Source organism: Mytilus californianus, unplaced genomic scaffold, assembly GCF_021869535.1.
Source record: "Mytilus californianus isolate M0D057914Y unplaced genomic scaffold, xbMytCali1.0.p SCAF_11, whole genome shotgun sequence".
Taxonomy (NCBI): Eukaryota; Metazoa; Mollusca; class Bivalvia; order Mytilida; family Mytilidae; genus Mytilus; species Mytilus californianus.
Genome location: NW_026262593.1, coordinates 11553682 through 11572586, shown reverse-complemented (window position 1 = coordinate 11572586; position 18905 = coordinate 11553682). Strand labels below are relative to the sequence as shown.

Sequence of the window (18905 nt, the reverse complement as noted above, 5' to 3'; positions counted from 1 at the left end):
TGTCAATCTAATGGAAAATAGTAAATGGGATCATGTGTAAAGGCTTATTTACATTTGATTTCTTTTGATACATTTTATATTCAATATTAGATATTACGTTGCTCTTAAGAAAATACCTGTACCAAATCAGGAATATGACAGTTCTTTTTCCCTCGTTTCGTTGGTTAATAACGTTTGATTTTGTCAGTTTTTTACGGACTTTATCTTTTAGAATTTACCTCAGATTTCGATTTGAATTCTGGTTACTAGTGTATTTTTGTTTTACTTTTTCTCTTAAGAGGATAACGACAGGCAATCAATGTGTTAATGGTAATTAATGTGCAGAGTCTGACTGTTGGGATGACAGCGTTAACAGGAGTTGATAGCGTTACTGATATAAATGAGGTTTTCTGTCAGTTCCATGTTCGTGTTTCCGTCAGACACTCCCACAACCTTCCTCTTCTGTTACATTCCATTCCACTAAATTAAAACATGTGGGAATTAGTCAATCTAAAAATGAAAGAATATTACCGAACTCCTTCTAGAAATAATTAGCTTAACATAAGTACATTTGCTGTTTCCTTCTATGCTCTAAATTAGAAACTTCATAATTAAGGCAATAGAACTATAAGTAATAAAGAATGTAAGATGGAATATTGTAGTATTAATCATCTGCTGTAGAAAAGTTTGCTAGGCGTAACATTCAGCGATATCCCGTTAGCATCCGGAAACAATGAAACGATGACTTTACCTATACATTGTAGAACAATAGCTTTAGGGTCTATCGTAAAACAAAGGTTGCCATGGTGACGAAAGATAGTTTAAGAAATTTTATTATTTGTTTTTATAATGGGCCATGCGGTTGTCAACATGCATTAGAGCGATTAAATTTGAAACTAAATGTTTTATAACGAGAACCTAAAATCGCTTGATATCGAAACAACGATCCCCGCTTCAGTCACCCTCTTCTTCGGCCAACCATATCGAATATTAAACAGATGATATAACTAACTTACAAGTTGTCTGTTTTGAAGATCTTTCTTCAATAAAATATTGTACTAAAAATTTATGATTAGAGTCCGTCATATCAAAATAAAAATAAGGAGATTTGGTTTGATTGTCAATGATATAACTTATCAACTAGATATCTAATCACGTGATTATACACATCTGTTGGTCACCGTACGGTTTTGATAATGAGCAACACCCATACCGTATAAAGTAAGATATAACAGGCTTCAACATGACATAACGTAGAACAATTAAAATGAAACAACAAACGACTTGATTTATGATACATATATCAGCGAAAAACAAATATGACAAACTGCAACCATCAAATACCACTGATTTACAGGCTCTTAACACGCAACAGATACATAAAGAATGTGTTTTAACAGCAGACTATAAGAATAAACTGCAAAATATAATTAAGAGTCTTGGAGTGTTTTTAGTTACTAGAAACTAGTTCAAAGACGATCTATCATGTTTACCCATACTTAAATATCGATCAGTGCACATACATCCAACGAACTAAGACAGTTTGAGACTTCTTAAACAGCATGAGAAAAACTTGACCGTGTACCATGTAAATATATAAGTATTGCATGATGATATGCGACCATAAGTACAAATGTATTCATATCTGTATAGCAATACACAATTAGTTATGTTTTTTTTATCTATAAAATTATGCAGTTGTACTGAAACAAAGGCTGATAATAAGTCACTTGATGGTAAAGTTGACCGCAGATGGTTTTTGGTTGTCTAAGTGAAGAACGTTTGTTTTTAAACTCGATAAAGGTTTTGTATTTCAATAGTTACCCACACCTTTGGTCGAATCGGGAAGGTGATTTCTATTTAATATGTCTATTGAGTGTTAATATTTTCATGCGCATTAAATCGGCATTAGACATTGACATTAAATGACAACCACTAGGTCGATAGCACAGTAGGTGATCAGTCAATTCCATAGATGGTATTGCTAAGTTACTGACGTTATTTGAATGATAATTGCTAATTTTCAATCAATAAAATTAGGTTATGTATTAAAAACAGCTCTGTTAGGCTAAATTGACATAATTCTTTTAGTGGCAAGGTTATTTTATCATCTGGTATACTTGTTACATTCAGTTCCTCCAACATATTTTTTAAACAAAAATGCTCCCTGTAGTGCCAACGCTAAAATGCGTTCGACTCTTTTCACTATATTACATTTTAGCATTTTAAATGACAATGTTTATTTTTTTTGTCATAGATGTTTACGTTCACAGTATCACAGCTCCATGTGTGTATATTGTGTTAAGTTTTAACACAATAATGGCATATTTCTAAACAGACATCAAGTAAAAAATGTCTGAAGACTGCATTTTTTTGTTTTTTTATTAAAATATATACAAGACGAACTTCCTTACTTAAAACTTAAAGCAAATGTATGTTGGGAGCAAAGTCGTATATTGTCTTTTGTAAACAAATTAAATCATTTTGGAAAGAAGCGTTCTCTAATGTCAGATTTTACATAAACATGTATAATTTACATTTGTAGATCAAATACTTTCCATTTGTTTTAGATATATATATTTGAAAAATATGATATAGACTTAAATATTTCATTTACATTGGGGTTTGACAACTTTTATTTTGACTCAATGTGTAAAAACAATACAGGGGAAATTAGTCCTAGCTCTTTCATTGAGTTCGCGTGTGGTTCTAGGATTGTTGGGGATTACATAACATACCATATACTTTGTTTTTGTACAAATATCTAATTCGCCTTCTATACAACAAGTAGACAACTTCACTGGGCTATTATAAAAAAAATTAATGAAAAGTTATTTTGTATATATTTTTTAAATGTTAAGTGTCCCGAATGCAAAACACTTATTAATGTGTAGTAGGCATTTTGATTGAAAGTGATATGTTACACTCATCTTGTAGCTATAAGGCTGTTTATAAGGTTGGCAACTTCAGGAAATGTCCTTTCAAATAATCTTATTGCTGAATTAATCGAATATACTGATAAGAGTCATGATGATACTGTTGTACATGGTATTTTGTATTATTTCGCAACATGGAGTTTATCTATCTGAATATTTCTTGATGTTCTGGTACTAATGAAACGGGGATTTTCACTGATATACCTGTGTCAGTAGAGTGTTTGTTAACAGCGTGTGCAATATTGTTGTTGAATAAAAACAATAATAATTTGCTAATGTTCGCCAGTAGTTTGAACCATATCTTACATGCACATCTATTATATGTTGTGGAAAACTTCATGTTGACCATTAGATATCTCTTGGTTATTTTTGTCGTAGGGTTACGTATACCATATATATCCTTTTATTCGTTTCTTGTCAAATGATCGGCAATTACAGTAGCAAATTATTCGGTAACAATTAAAGGGTCATTATAATGATGTTTTCCTGCAAACCGTACACCATAAAAAGCTTTGCATCCAATCCTTTTAACATTTCAATCAGGCACTTTCCTTTAGACTTTTTTATAAGAACTTCATATTGTATCTTAAACTACGTTATGACACCTGGGTATATTTTTAAAAGCCGATTGTCGATTTTCAATTCCTTGATTTTAATGTTATGGTATTTTCTTTTTATTTGGTGTACATTACTTAGTAAAAGAGGGACGAAAGATAACAGAGGGACAGTCAAACTCATAGATCGAAAACAAACTGACAATGCCATGGCCAAAAATAAAAAGACAAACAGACAAATAATAGTACAGATGACACAACATAGAAAACCAAAGACTAAGCAACGCGAACCCCACCAAAAACTGGGGGTGATCTCAGATGCTCCGGAAGGGTAAGCAGATCCTGCTCCACATGTGGCAGCCGTCGTGTTGCTTATGTTATTACAAATCCGGTAAATAGTCTAATTCGGTAAGTCACATTCGTGAAAAGGGAAGGGTATTGTAGTTACGACATAAGGAACATTATGATACATAAGTAAGTTATTAGTGCGTATGTTTGACGGAATGACATATCAGAATTCAGTGAACGTAAACCATTCATAACTTTTTTGACAGTATTATAGGGATCATTTATGTCATTTAAGGTTAACTTTCACCCCCACTATAGGGATTTATGTTGAAGTATGATTGCATTTATTAAATTGAAAAAGAGGATATAGCACATCCATCTCTTTACATTAATATTATTTATAATAAAAATGAGTTTAGAAATTGTTCCTCAAATCTAACTTTAAAATGGCCTTCCAATTGTTTTGAATTGAGCGTGAATGATGAGTCTTATGTAGACGAAACGTGCGTCTGGCGTACCAAATAATAAGCCTAGCGTCTTTTTAAAACCACTTGGTCGATGCCAATGCTCGTGGACGTGTCTTCCTCGAGGGTTTCACATGCCCAGTAGTCAGCTCTTTATGTCGACATGGATTATCCTTTAACTGTCAATTGATATAATTATTGTCTGTAAATTTACTGTGTTCTTACCAACATGAAAAGACTGCATAGTCTTTGTTTTGATTTGACCTTTCCAACTGTTTTGCTTTGAGCGTCACTGATGAGTTCTATGTAGTCGAAAGGCGGATCTGGCGAAATAAATTATAAGCCTAGTATCTTTGATGATTTTTTGTTTTTAGGTTTAACGAACTTATTGATGAAAGTGACATGATTTAACTGCTGTTATTCGTTGATTGTGTCTTGTGTTTGCCTGACCTAATTCAGTTAGCTTTTTCTTAATTTGAAACAAGATCTAGATATTTCTTTAATTGTTTTCCATATTTTGATTCTGTTAGAATATGTTTTAGTCATTACAAAACCGTGTTTTATCACACTGTTTATGACGTTGATGTATGCAATATTTATTTCGAAGTACAGTCGCCGATAATGTAATGTTGGACAGCATGATGTTATTGCAACACATAATATATTTTGAAATTGCGTATTATTTGAGATTTTGTTTGTGTGTATATTTGATTAACTATTACCGGTACTTCATAGTAAATTAATTATTGTAACCATAACGTATTGAATATTTTGTATGTACCATTTGTCATTCCACTGATCAAAAATGAAATTATTGGGTTTGAGTGTTAATAAAACTAGTTTTTCCGAAGTTTAGATCCTCATCTTTTGTTGTCTGTGGTCCTACATATACCTGTTGAGCTTATTTCAATCTTCCTTTACACGAAATGAATCATATTGTTGCCAATTAGAGACTACCGAGTATGCAATGAATATTCTACATAATTTATACTTAACGTATAAAGTATGGGACAAATAGAATGCATGTCTTATATTGGTGAAGGAACATGCATAACATTCAAATTGGATTATCTCTTTTTTATCAGAAAAACTTTCAATCTAAAAATACCGCAACACTTAAAATACATAATTATGTACGTCAGACAGGTTGAATGTGTACGTATATTATTTATCGCGGACGTCACCAATGTGCATTGTAAAATTATAACAACAACTTCGAATGTTAAATTATTTATATATTTAAAAAGATGTAAATCAAATCCCCCAAAGTCTATAAAACACGCAAAATCCACACAAAGAAAAATCTACATAGTTTCGCGCACTGATATCTAAGTCCTGGCATATTTTTTTCATTTAAATTGACACGATATAAACGACATTTCACTAGAGGATAAATAAGTTGGGCTTTTAATTATTTTCTAAATACTTTCTTTACTTTTAAAATGTACTACATATGTTGTTGCTCCTGAAATTTGTTCTCTTAAGATGATAATAGGTATATTTTTTAAGAGTCTGAATCATATAGGCTGGGTCGATATCGTATACGAAGGTTATAAACAACGCTTGTCTAAATATATGAACAACAACATTGTATATTTGTTTGGTAAGAAGTAACAATTTTAAACCGAATTTTAAAGATTTAACTAAATGAAAAACTTCTGCAAAAAAGTATTTGTCAATCGTCTACCCAATTCGCAATGTGTTAAACAAAGACAGAAAGATAAAGAAAACGCTCTAAGCGACATACATGTTTTATACCCAATTTGTCAGCAAAATACTAGTACTCTTGATCAAGAATGCGATTGTACATGAAATTAAAAAAAGAATGTAAAGTGTGTTCATATTTGTTAATAAAAAACTACAAAAAACAGATTTGCTAAAATTGTGCATAGTTTTTTCATTGGAATAAACAACACAAAATTGCTACGCGGAAATAAATGTCATCCAAAAGCTTCTCTCAAAAAAAAGGATATGGTCAAACGTTGTGACTATATTTGTTACTAGTCTATTTGCTGCGTATTGATGAAGATAGCCAACAACCGCCGTAAAAACAGTCAACTCAAAATGACAATAATATATTGTTAACAAGGGTACCATGACAGATGTCTTGCAAACCATATAAGAGGAGTGTCGGTCAAAAATGTGAAACAATAGCTTAAAAAATAGACAAAGTCCCATAACAGAAACAATAATTTCTAAATCAAAAAATGATGAAAGAGTACACATAACGACAAACAATCTTACAAGGTATGAAAAGCTTTCTGGAAAAACATTGCATATTATTTGCATTGGCATTATTATCGTGAAACGATAACTATCCTCTAACTCTCGCAAGAGTTGTCAAATCTAAATGACAGAAACATTCTCAAATCAAGATGATGAAACAAACAGTATGGTTAACTACAAATGATATAAAAATAATTCCATCAATTGCGGAATTGTTTTGCCAAACAGTTTAAAGGTCTAATATTCATAATAAATGATTGTGCTACAATATAATAGTAATATGCACAGGATTTAGTAACTCCCCAAAAAAACCATGTCAAATCGTATAGTTATGTCAACGATACATTCAACCTCAAAGCAGTTGCTTCCGTGTGTTACAATATAAACAATAGTCAAAACAAATCGTCACAATTTCCATAACCCTAGAAAAAAATATCAAATCAAAATGATGTCACGGAATGGTCATCTTCACATGATAAACGATCGTACTAAGTAAGCGAGCTTTCTGTCTCAGAGGAATTGCATCTAAAGGAGAATCAATGAAAAATAGATCGATCCAAAAGGTGTGATTGTATGAATGACCAATACATGAATAATTTGATCTGATTAGAATTATATCACTTAAATAAGAATAGCCCTTTTCATCCCGTCTACTTTCAATTTGATTAAAATAAATTCTTAGTAGATATACATACACAAACAGATAATATATGAGAAGGCATAAACAAAAAAGACATTTATCTATTTTTCCTACGTATTTACCTTTGGGCTTCCAACAACTTCCAATAATGCAATACTACAAAATCTGCCAAAAGCATCATTTTGCGAACTTGTCATTAATATGAAGATGTTAAGCGACAGCTTTACTTAAATTGAATTGTGCTACAATATCTCTTATACATAGAGAATGATGTAGGTAAAATATCGTTTTGGGCTAAGCTGTGGCTCATTTTGATTGCGGGAAAACAATATACAAATGAAACATTTTGGTCCAATATTACACATTTGCGTAAACAATAGTACACACATGTTGGTAATTTTGTCATCATTATTTCATTAAATCCTAATGATTTGATGAAATTATAATGACAACACACCTTACATGTGTGTACTATTGTCCAGACTAGTTCCTATTGTTCATTCATCAGTCACATTAAACATTTTGAAAGTATTGACGAATTTCACTATTTACAATTTAAAGGACAAAACAATTTATCAAGTCAAACATATTCGTGTAATATGTGTCCTCAAATATAAACAATTCCGAATGTTACTGTACAGAAACATTAATATATTAAATTATTGAGATGTACAGTATTCTTTAGCTGTTGGCCTGAAATAAAATCACTGAAATTCATTTCACTGGAATTCAACAACTGGTTTCTGTTGAGTTCTCTGCATACTTGGTAAGACAGGCCTACAAAAGGGAATCAAATTGTTAAAATATTTGCTGCGACGATGCATTTTGTTCATTATCATACACACAATGTTTCATGAACATCTTTTCTGGACTATTAATTAACTTGAGAGGTATTTAGTACTTTGGAGAAACTGGACATGCTTTGTACAAACGCACACAATAACATATGTATCACATCCAAGGAAATAAAAAGCTGAAACGTTAAGTTTAAGTTTACCGAACCCACACACACTCACACAGATAACTTTTGGGAACTGTTTACGAAGATGAAAGATGGCAAAGTCAAGAAAAATTGATTAAAGGTTCATATCTAAAATTTAAAATTAACACTTCTTATATTTGGTTTTATCAACATCGAGTACTCTCAATTTCAAACATTTGAAGCTAAGAATGTTTAATTATTTAATACGTATGGGACTATTTTACCAAGAAGACTTATAACACATAGCATAATTAATATATTAAAGAAATGTAAGTTATAAATGATGTCCATAGCAAAGCACTGACAACTAAACAAACTAAGTTGTTAAAACTACGGTAATATCTCTCTATAAAAATAAGGAGATGTGGTATGATTGCCAATGCGACAACTATCCACCCAAGTTCAAATGAAATAGATGTCAGCAATTATAGACAACCGTACAGCCTTCAACAATGAGAAAAAAACCATATCGTATGGTCGGCTATTGAAGACCCCGACATGAAAAATATGAAACAATTCATTTGAGAAAACTAACGGCTAATTCATAACAAAACAATTTAAAAAAAAATATGACGGACATGAACCAACGACAACCATTGAACTGCAGGCTCCTGACATGGGACAGTCACATAAAGAATGTGGCGGGGTTAAACATGTTTGTGACCGCTCAACCCTCCCCTAACCTGGGACAGTGGTGTTACAGGCACAACATAAGAACAAACTATTAAAATCAGTTGAAAATGGCTTAACTCATCAGAATGAAAATCTAACAAAAACACGCACCGGACGTGGCAGAGTATTTATACATCCATAACAAAAAAAAAAAGACAAAAAGTACAGATCTGAGAGTACTCATAGTTACTGACAGCTAGTTCAAAGCCACTAACAACTTATATAAGAAATCATGTATCTAAGACTAATATATCAATCAGTACACCTCCAATATCCAATGGAATTAGTGTAAAGACGTACTAAGAATCAGTGAAAAACATGACCTTGTGCAATACCAAAATATAGGTATCAACAGATTTCAAAGTCAAAGTGCATATGTGTATAAAAATACTATTTAGTATGGTTTTAATCAACTGATAATAAAAGTCAATATTCATATAAAAAATACGATATTCAAAGATACCCATATGTAATGACTTAGTTGAATTCGCCTCCAAAAGTCAAACTGTAATCAAAAGTCTTTCATGTAAATATACCATTTTTTAAAATTAATCATTTAAGTGTTAAATATCTTTGGAATATCAACAGCTAGTAGAATTCGTTCTAGTTTAACAATGTTCAAATCTCATAATTTAAGAATAAGGAGATGTGGTATGATTGCCAATGAGACAACTATCCACCAAAGTTCAAATGAAGTGAATGTAAGCAATTATACGCAACCGTACGGCCTTCAACAATGAGAAAAACCCATACCGTATGGTCGGCTATAAAAGGCTCCGACATAAACCCATTAAGAAGGCAAATCAATGTAGCAAACATAAACTGAGGGAATCGCTTGAACTCAAAAAGGAACGTGACAGAGTGCGTAGACAAGGTAAGTATCACCCGCTATCACACTCAGTCAAAATGTCACAGGTCTTTTATAATAATGTACTATATCACAATAACCTTTTCATTTCCCTTTACAATAGAACTCAATTATCACTTTTGTTGCAAGCTTAGAAGAATTTGTTTATCAATTAACCTGGCATATTCAACGACTAGTGTTCATTCAGTTAATATTAGACAGTCAACGCATTTGTTCAAACTGGAATCAACGATATCCGTGTGTTCAAAAACTATTCGAAAGGTATTAGATAAACCGTTTCTTTGAAGTGTCGGCTATCTTGACAGTTGTGATTAATCGTTTTTTTTTATTCACTACAAATAATCTTGTAAAACATACCTTTTCCCATTTAATAGAATACTGTCAGTTGATTTAATCAATTCGTAGTTTGTATCTAATGAATTCTGGATAATATTATCAACAGCGTTAGCCAAAACGTTAAGATTCGTTAACAAGTTCTAAACAATTGAAATCCTACCAATGACATGACGTTCTTTTCATTTTGGAGAACGAATAATGAAATTAATAAGTCTTTTAGATTCTGAAATGGCGAAATACATCAATTTGTTTTGGTTTTCAGGGGCAATAAGCTACTTAACTTGGTCGAAACACGACCAAAACTGAACTACATTGATGTGGACGACATTAAAAATGCAGGTTTACCGTTTATCTTGTTTTTGATTATATGCGTTTTGTTCCTCACGAAAAATCATTTCGCCATAAAGTCTATACGATTAAAGAAGAGGCCTGTTCGGCTACATCGAAAATTATGAAATCAAAATAATTTTAGATTGTGTAATGTTAATAGATGGAGATGATGTTTTTGATTATATTATATGGAAATTCATTACTTTACAAACATACAACTATAAAATTAAGACATGTTTTATTATGTGAGAGTATATTCCTTATACTATCAATTACTTTGGTTTTGCGAAGTAAACAAGAATAAAACAATCCAAATAAAATGTCCTTGAAAGTAGAAGAAAACTCAGTTCATCCATTAAAACATTCGTATCATGATGATACAGACTTAACTTACGACAAGAAGCGCATTCAAATGTTATCATAATCCAATTGAGTTTAAAAACTGATTATAAAAAAAAAATATATGAAAAAATAGAATTATGGTTGTGTATTAAAAAAAATTTAACCAGCATAGTGAAATTTCAATTTAGTCACAATACTAGACGATCCCATTAAAATTTCTTTTCATATGTTGTCCATGTGTTAAAGAGAAAAAATGACAATGTATAGCTTACATCTTCGGCATATGGTCTTTGGTAGATAGATGTCTCATTGGCAATCATACCACATCTTTTATTTTTAATGTATATAGCTTAAATGTTTGATAAACAACTAAATATATCACACCGTATCTGTTGTTTTTTTCATAAGCCTTGCTCTCGTCACTTTCACTAATATCATTACAGCAGTTACAACAATAGCCAGTCCAACAAATGTTCCAACCAGTATCTTCACCAAAGAAGTAGATTCTGTAATGTGAATATGTGTAAGTCAGTTATTTATAATCACATAATATTTGACTTAAGTAAACAGCAAACGAACTGCATCCAACGAATATTATTACCTTCCAAGCTGTTATGAGGCTTTAAGGAGCATTGTCTGTGATGCTGCATGACGCGCTTTTATTCAGGTCAAATTTAATTTGACAACGCAATTGTCTTCGTACTTTCATTTTCCTTTTTATAGATATAAGAAGGTGTGGTATGAGTGCCAATGAGACAACTCTCCATCCAAGTCACAATTTGTTAAAGTAAACCATTATAGGTCAATGTCGGCCTTCAACACGGAGACTTGGCTCACACCGAACAGCAAGCTATAAAGAGCCCCAAAAATGACTAGTGTAAAACCATTGAAACAGGAAAACCAACGGTCTATTCTATATAAAAAACGAGAAACACTTATGAACCACATCAACAAACGACAACCACTGAACATCAGGCTCCTGAGTCAGGACAGGCGCAAATAAACGCCGCGGGCTCAAACGCTTCAACAGGCGCCAACCTTCACCCCACCTAAAACAATAGTGAAACATCACAACATAGAAAGACACACTATAAAATATCAATTGAAATGGCTTAACTCAATCAAAAGACATATTAAAAAAAAACAAGTGAACATACACTGAACGAATAAATTTGAACTATGGCACAATGTAAATACAAAATAAATAAAACAAGTGGGTAAGATGTAAAACAATATCAGAAGAAAGTCAACCATAACATTGGACAAAATGCCACCAAATAAAATAATGTTCCCAGGTAAATAAAAATAATTTTGTTGTAAGGTATACATGGAGTACGGAAATAAATTTGACAAAATAATGTACTTTACAAAGTCTTTCCACTTTCAATGCCTTGTCTTTTTGTATTTGGCCATGGCGTTGTCAGTTTGTTTTCAATCTGTGAGTTTGACTGTCCCTTTATCCCTGTATCTTTCGTCCCTCTTTTGCAGATAAATCAAAATTACTGAATATTTCATGGAATTCACGAATAATAATAAAAACATCTTTTTTCCAAACCCTGCTACACCTTTTATGTTTCATCAGCTTATTTTAGTCCCGATCATTTAAACCGAAAACAGTTACAAAATAGCGTTGCTCATAATTTCGAATTCATACTTTAAATAATAATAAAAAGATGACTAATGACTGTCTAATTACAGCTCTTCTAAAATTGTTTGGACTTCTTTTGTTATCTCTAAATTATAAATTATGTATTTAATTATCAAAACTTTCTCGCAAAAAAAGACCTTAGTTCTATTGCAAAATATAATACCGACTTCAAGTACAAACCTTCTAATTGTATTAACAAAAGATTGCAATTATGCATAAAACGGCTTGTCTCGTTATCATTTTTGAAGTTAAATACAGTAGAATCGTCTGGAAAGCGCAACATTCTATTGATTTGAAGAACATTATGTACGATGTATATATTAGGAAACTGTTAGGAGTTATACCAGACATTTAACAGATAGGAGAAAGGAATGCAGACGCATTTTTGCCTAGCTGACATGCACGCATTATCTGTGGCATAAATGACTACGATTATGTTGATTTGTCCAGTCTATCTTCACCGGTTGATTTCTCATTGTCAGTCATCGGATTCACGTCGTAATCTAAAATGCGATAAATACTGGCGGACCTGGAACTAGGGCACCTATATTAGCAATATTTTGGAGTTATTCTGTTTACTCATACGTTTCTGCGTGATGACTTGCAAAATACATTCATCGTTTTTTCTCGTCTTTATTTTTTGTTTACGTTTTTGTCTGGTCTTTTCTTGCTAATACTTCATTGGCTGTTCATTATTTATATTTTTTACTGAATAGTATAATATAATATCTATATTAATCAGTTTACCATAAAAGTCCGTATCCTGAACTGATCCTTCACCGTCTGTTTTGTATCCTGTCGGACAGTTCGAACAGTGATTCTGGTTCCATTTATTTGTGTATGTTCCTTTCGGACATGCAATACAGTATCCAAACAGATAAACACTTCCCGGTGTACATTCTAAACAGAAATTATTAAAACATTTGAGCTAGCGAAAGTTGATTGAAAACCATTGGCCCAACTCAACAGAATTTTGTGTTTAATCTTTAAACATAAAGAGAATGAAACTTCATACTACAAATAGTGTGTAAGTAACACATGTCTATATTACTAGCATAATGAAATAAACTTCCAGCTTTTAAATCATAAATAAAGAGCAGAACTTTGAATAGTGAAGTTGCAAGAGAGGCAATTTTTCAAATCTCTCCAAATTGATGCTTAAATATTTGAACGCTAAAAGTATCGGGACTTACTAATGACCTTTCAAATTTATACAGGACGCGTCTTTCAAATGGCATACATTCTTAAGTATTTACCTGTTACATGAATGTATACAGTCTTTGATGTGATATTTGTGACAATATTTCCAGCAATGCAACTGTAAAAACCGCTATGCTTAGACGTTGGTTCAAAATATTTAAGTTCATTAGTAGTTTCATTTTGAAGAAGGCTACCGTTGTAATACCACCATATACGCGGATATGGATCTCCTGTGACATTGCAATCAAGACTGAGTTTATCTCCAGACAAGAAGGTTTGATTTTGTAATACCGAATCAAACGTTGGAGGCGAAGAACAAAACATATTTGCTTCCGATAACTCAATTAAGTTAACATTGAGGTCGCTAGTTATCTGGTATATATCCACTGTAGAGAGTGAATCATTCAAAATTAGTTTCACAAAGACGTCTTCAACTTCAACCGTTATATTTCTGCTCAGTTCAGTCTTTTCTATCGATATGTCCGCAAATTGGTCGTAAAGAACAGAAAAAGTATGCTGAAGACAGTCCTGAAAACCGAAACAGTCGTTTGTATCAAAATAATCCACTGTAAAATTTTCCATTTCAAATAGCCAACTTTTTATGATTGGGAGGGAATTGGCTTCGTCCATTCCAGAGTTGATCATGTCGTATGCAACTTCTGTCACGTTTGCAATTTCTGAAATAACTGGATCATCTAGCATGTTTGTTTTCACTTCTTCAAGCACTATATTCAGTTCCTCGGCTGTTAAGTTGTAGTCGCTTTGGGCATATTCCTCGCTGATACCTGAAGTTTCTAGTGTCATATTATCAATAGATGAATAAGATGTGATGTTTTCAATAATATTTCTATAAGAAGTACTCTCATTCATAGTCGCACTTGTTTCAGCTGATATGTTCAGCAAATTGTTTACAGTTAGAGTTAAAAATTCATGTACAGTTTTAAATGATTTGCATTTACTTTCGAAGTATTTTACTCGATCATTGTATTCAGCTGTGTGTTTGCTATCAGTTACATTATTTTCATCTTGGAAAATTGTTGCATTTAGGTACATACTCTGATTATTAGAAAAGTCAAAAGTATCTCTCTTATATAATTTCAAAACATGATGCATCTTTGACATTGCCTTAAACGAAATGTCTCTCTTTTTTCTCTTTCCGAAAACGTTTTTAACTGAATCTAATAATGTATTCACTGTAGCTTTTGCTATTCGCAGTGTGCTTGTCACAGGATGTCTGAAGTCGAACCAAAACTGAAAAGTTGTCCACCCTAATCCAAAAGCCTTAACGTCACAACCTACTTGAAACAGGGCTTTATCCTGCGTTGACAATTCTATTTCAAATCCACAATTGTTTACATCAATCAATTGTTGAATTCCCTGAACAATTAGTTCGAATACATATAACGCTGCCTTAACAGTATATCGTATAACCTCAATCGCCCCTTTTGCTATTTCTAATCCCCCTTTTGCAACTTCTAGTCCAATTTGTGCAACTTCCAGTATGCCTTCCGCTATATAAAGAACAACTCTAGCTTTATCAACTGCAATTTGTGCTATTGTTAAGGCAACCTTGGCAGCTTCAAGTATCATCATTGGAATTCTTACAAAAATCCTAGCAGCCTCTAATGCCAAATAGGCAATATACCTTATACCTCGACATACCAAATTTGCATATTCACAAAACGTATTTGGTACTTTGAACATACAACTGGTCCATCCACAGCAAGGATAAGAAATTCGAACACATCTGGTACGACGTTTACACCATCCACATCGAATTCCTGGCATACACACCCAAGGGCAATCCCTTATCCGACATAAGTTATCGACATTTCTCTGAGCATTACGTAACGTTTGAAGTGCATTTTTAAAAGGAACTTTGGTTTCGTCAACTTTTTTTTTAGCGTAGTCAAGTTTATTTATTGCAACATCAAATTTTGAGTGGAACTTTCGGACGTCATCTTGAGCATTACTAATCTTTGCTTGAGCATGTATCAGTGCCGACTGAGCCATGGTTACGCCATTTTGAGCTGTGGTTAGTCTTTTGTTGGCTTCATCGGCAATTTTCCGTGCAAACATTCTTAAACCATCTAAATAACTACCCTGAAAATCAGAATCTCTTCTAGTTAACGTACCTTGTCCTTCAGACGCTGCCAACAGTTTTCCCTTCACTGAAAATGTTAAATCGTGCCATTTCCGTCCTAATTCGACTGACATTTCCACCCTTGCAAGAAATACATTCCAAACATTTCCCTCTATCGTAACAAACAATCCATTGTTACTGATTAAAAGATCACCAGAAGCTTTTATTCCGAGAATTGAAACACCAATCTGGGCATGCGCAACAAACTTGCCATCTCCTATTGCAATACTTAAGGACCGATGTTTAATATACGACAAAAAGTATCCAAGTTTTATTGGAATACTGGTACTTGCAAGTATTCGAAAAGCAGACTCGCCTTGTAAAAGTTCATAAACTTTTCTAAATTTGCTACACTGCCCTAGACTTTTTGCACCAATTACCAATTCTATTGTCATTGTACTAAAATCGAGTGAAAATAAACTTACAAAACCAGTGAACTGAACACCAAACCCAGTATGTTCCTTAAGCAACGACGAGACCTTGGTAGTAATTTTAGATATAGTTACATCGATATTACGTCCAATTCTCTTAGTTTCAGACTCAATTAAATGAGACAAGTTTGCAGCAAATCCTCCTGTGTGAAATTCCAATTTATCTTGTAAAACAGCTGTGTGTTCTTTTAATGTTATATACCTTTTCCACATTTGTTTGACATCGCTTAGAACAAACTGCAAGTCAGATATTCCAGCCAACCTTTTGGTAAGTATTGCTTCAAGTTCTGAAATCGAGGTCAATATTTGACTTATCGCATCTTCTGAAGTGCTGGAAATGATACCGATAATATTATTCACAAAGGCGTTGATCAGAATTCTATATTTTTCAACCATATTTTTCATTTGTGAAATGTCGTTGACAATATCTATCTGTGTTTCAGCTGATAATTTTTCTTCTGTTGTAACAAACACACGAACACGAAAACCAGCTCTAAAAACCCAGTCACCAACTATAGGTATATTTCTAAAAGGATTGACATCCAAAAGGAAAGTTACAAATACACCAGGTGGGTTAGCCCCGTTTCCACACCAAATTCTATCATTCAAACCTAATCGTTAAAAAGGATATAATTAAAATTTAACAAAATTTAACAAGGATTAATCTATTAATATATATCCTTGAGATTTCTTCCAGTTAAAAGTGGGTTCATGTTTTTAAAGTGTTTTGTGGATTTTTTTGTCTTTACTTTGTCTTTGGTTTATTGCTTTGGCTTAATCAGATTTACTTCGAAATATATCCCACCTGGTATTTTCGGCCTCTGTTTTTATATGTTAGTACGGATAAATTCATCATAGATACCAGGATTAAAATTGTGTATGCCAGACGCGCGTTTCGTCTATAAAAAAAACTCATCAGTGACGAGAATCATGTACAAAGTTGAGAATATAACAGTCAACATATCTGCATTTACATATCCCTGATTTTTGTCTTTAGTTAATTACTATTATTCTTTGCATTGTCCCTTTTGACATAGGAGGAATACATGAACTAGTCAAAAGTAGTCGCGCGCTATCATTACCAATATTACAGTTAATCACGTCAGTCTGAAACTACAAAGTTTTGAGGAATTAATGAGAAAAACGTATAAAATGTCTATTTTTAGCTAATTGCTTTCGTTTGGTTTAAACAATATTTATTCCATAAATCGAATCAAAGCATGATAATATATATATTTGATAATATATTTTTGAAGGAATGACTGTAATATTTTTTCTGTCTATGAAGAAATAACATCAAAAATGTGGTGCACACTTAATAATGATATTTCGAATAGACAGAAAAAATATTACAGTCATTCCTTATAATGTAATTCTTAATTCCATTTTAAGCCTGAGTAAATTATGAAAAAAGTTGATGACGTCACGGTCACATGCCAAAATTATGTCTATGAGCCGATAGGCAAAACACTGTCAGCCAATTAGAAGACGCGTTACATCCAAAATTAAATTATTTACAATTGGATCCAGAAACTAGCAACATTAATCTGTCACTTGTTTTTTCATTTGACAATATTAGAAAATATTGTACTTTAAGTGTGAAAGCCGAACATAATCTGTAATCATTTTGAATGAACTCCCGTGATGAGAGTGTGACTGTTTGCCTAGAAGTTGCATTCAACCTCCCAATTCCATTAAAATTAAATTTCATTGATATATAAATACACACAAACCGTAATCAAATATTTAACAAATATATATGACCGATCATAGTTACAGTAATAAAAAATGTAGCGCTCTATATACAACTTTTCGCGTATCTTTTTTATAAGGTAGCCTACTAAGCTAGATTGTTTCTTAAGTCAACATTCATTCGAACTGAATTGGAATGGGAACTTGGCTGTGTAAAAATAGAGTATGATCTAATACTAACTAATATTCATTATGATAAAGGAAACGATGCTACATTGTAAAGTGTAGCTGTTTTCGATTTCGTTTTTGTTCTTTTTTAAAAAAAAAAAGAGTTGACAGTGAAAAATTATTCGCAAACAAGCTATGAAAATGTCAGTTTGATTGGAAAAAGTATTAAAGCAGAGCTTAACTTTTAAAATAAATGCATCAAAAATGTTTGGCAGATTTAGAAATGAACAAGGCGAATATAAATTGCCACAGTCCTCTTGTACTTTTACGGGGTCTTGTATGACAAAAACCATAGATATGGATTGGTAGGAAACTAATGCCCCACCTGCGGCATAACTTAAATAGTAAATTTCAAACAAATCGTGTGAAAGTCATGATGTACTAAAAACAAACAATGGCAACACTTTTTTCTCTGATTTCTCTATAGATTAACTGGTACGGCAGAAAATTCAAATGTATCTAACCGAAACATTAAATATTGCAATTGATCAAAATAAAATAAAATTAGTGGAGATTGCATGAACAAGAACAATGATATATATGGTTAATTCAATCCACTTACCTCCTATTGATACGTATACGTTCAAACTAGCCATCACCAAGCCATTAAATGTTATTTCAAACACTTCCCCAAACATTGGAATACGTACTGTAGGTGTAACAGTGAAATCTTTGAATTGTATAAGACCATTCCATTCTTCAAGAAATAAATCCAAAAACAGCTAAAAAAGAAGGTATTGATGTAAAAACTTAGCAAAAATACCAAATTTATAATTAAGTACGGTAGATGCATTATTGTTTTGTCTACATTACACTTATTATTCACATTGGATCAAATCAGTTGTTCGAAGGTTAAATCGATCATAAAGTTGAAGAGCATTGGAAAACAAAATTTCAAGAAAGGTAAGTCAAAGTGGTTATGACCAACTATGCATTAGGTGAGAAA

The 18905-nt window shown here is 32.4% G+C and overlaps 1 protein-coding gene across 1 annotated transcript; it reads right to left on the bottom strand.

The window, feature by feature from the left end:
* Positions 1-5439: 5439 nt before the first annotated feature.
* LOC127719554 (uncharacterized) lies at positions 5440-18675 on the bottom strand. Its single transcript, XM_052225767.1, has 5 exons — positions 18522-18675; positions 13522-16650; positions 13013-13165; positions 11002-11123; positions 5440-7864 (listed from the first exon to the last, which is right to left on the bottom strand). The coding sequence occupies exons 1-5, from the start codon at positions 18595-18597 to the stop codon at positions 7817-7819; spliced, it is 3528 nt and encodes a 1175-aa protein (XP_052081727.1). The 5' UTR covers positions 18598-18675; the 3' UTR covers positions 5440-7816.
* Between the last annotated feature and the right edge of the window lie 230 nt (positions 18676-18905).

Coding starts and splice junctions, on each gene's coding strand:
- LOC127719554 (XM_052225767.1), bottom strand. CDS start 18,597: ATGTTTGGGGAAGTGTTTGAAATAACATTTAATGGCTTGGTGATGGCT. Junction 16,651..18,521: donor CGTATACGTATCAATAGGAG/GTAAGTGGATTG, acceptor TTTAACGATTAG/GTTTGAATGATAGAATTTGG. Junction 7,865..11,001: donor TGAAAAAAACAACAGATACG/GTGTGATATATT, acceptor TCCCTTTTGTAG/GCCTGTCTTACCAAGTATGC.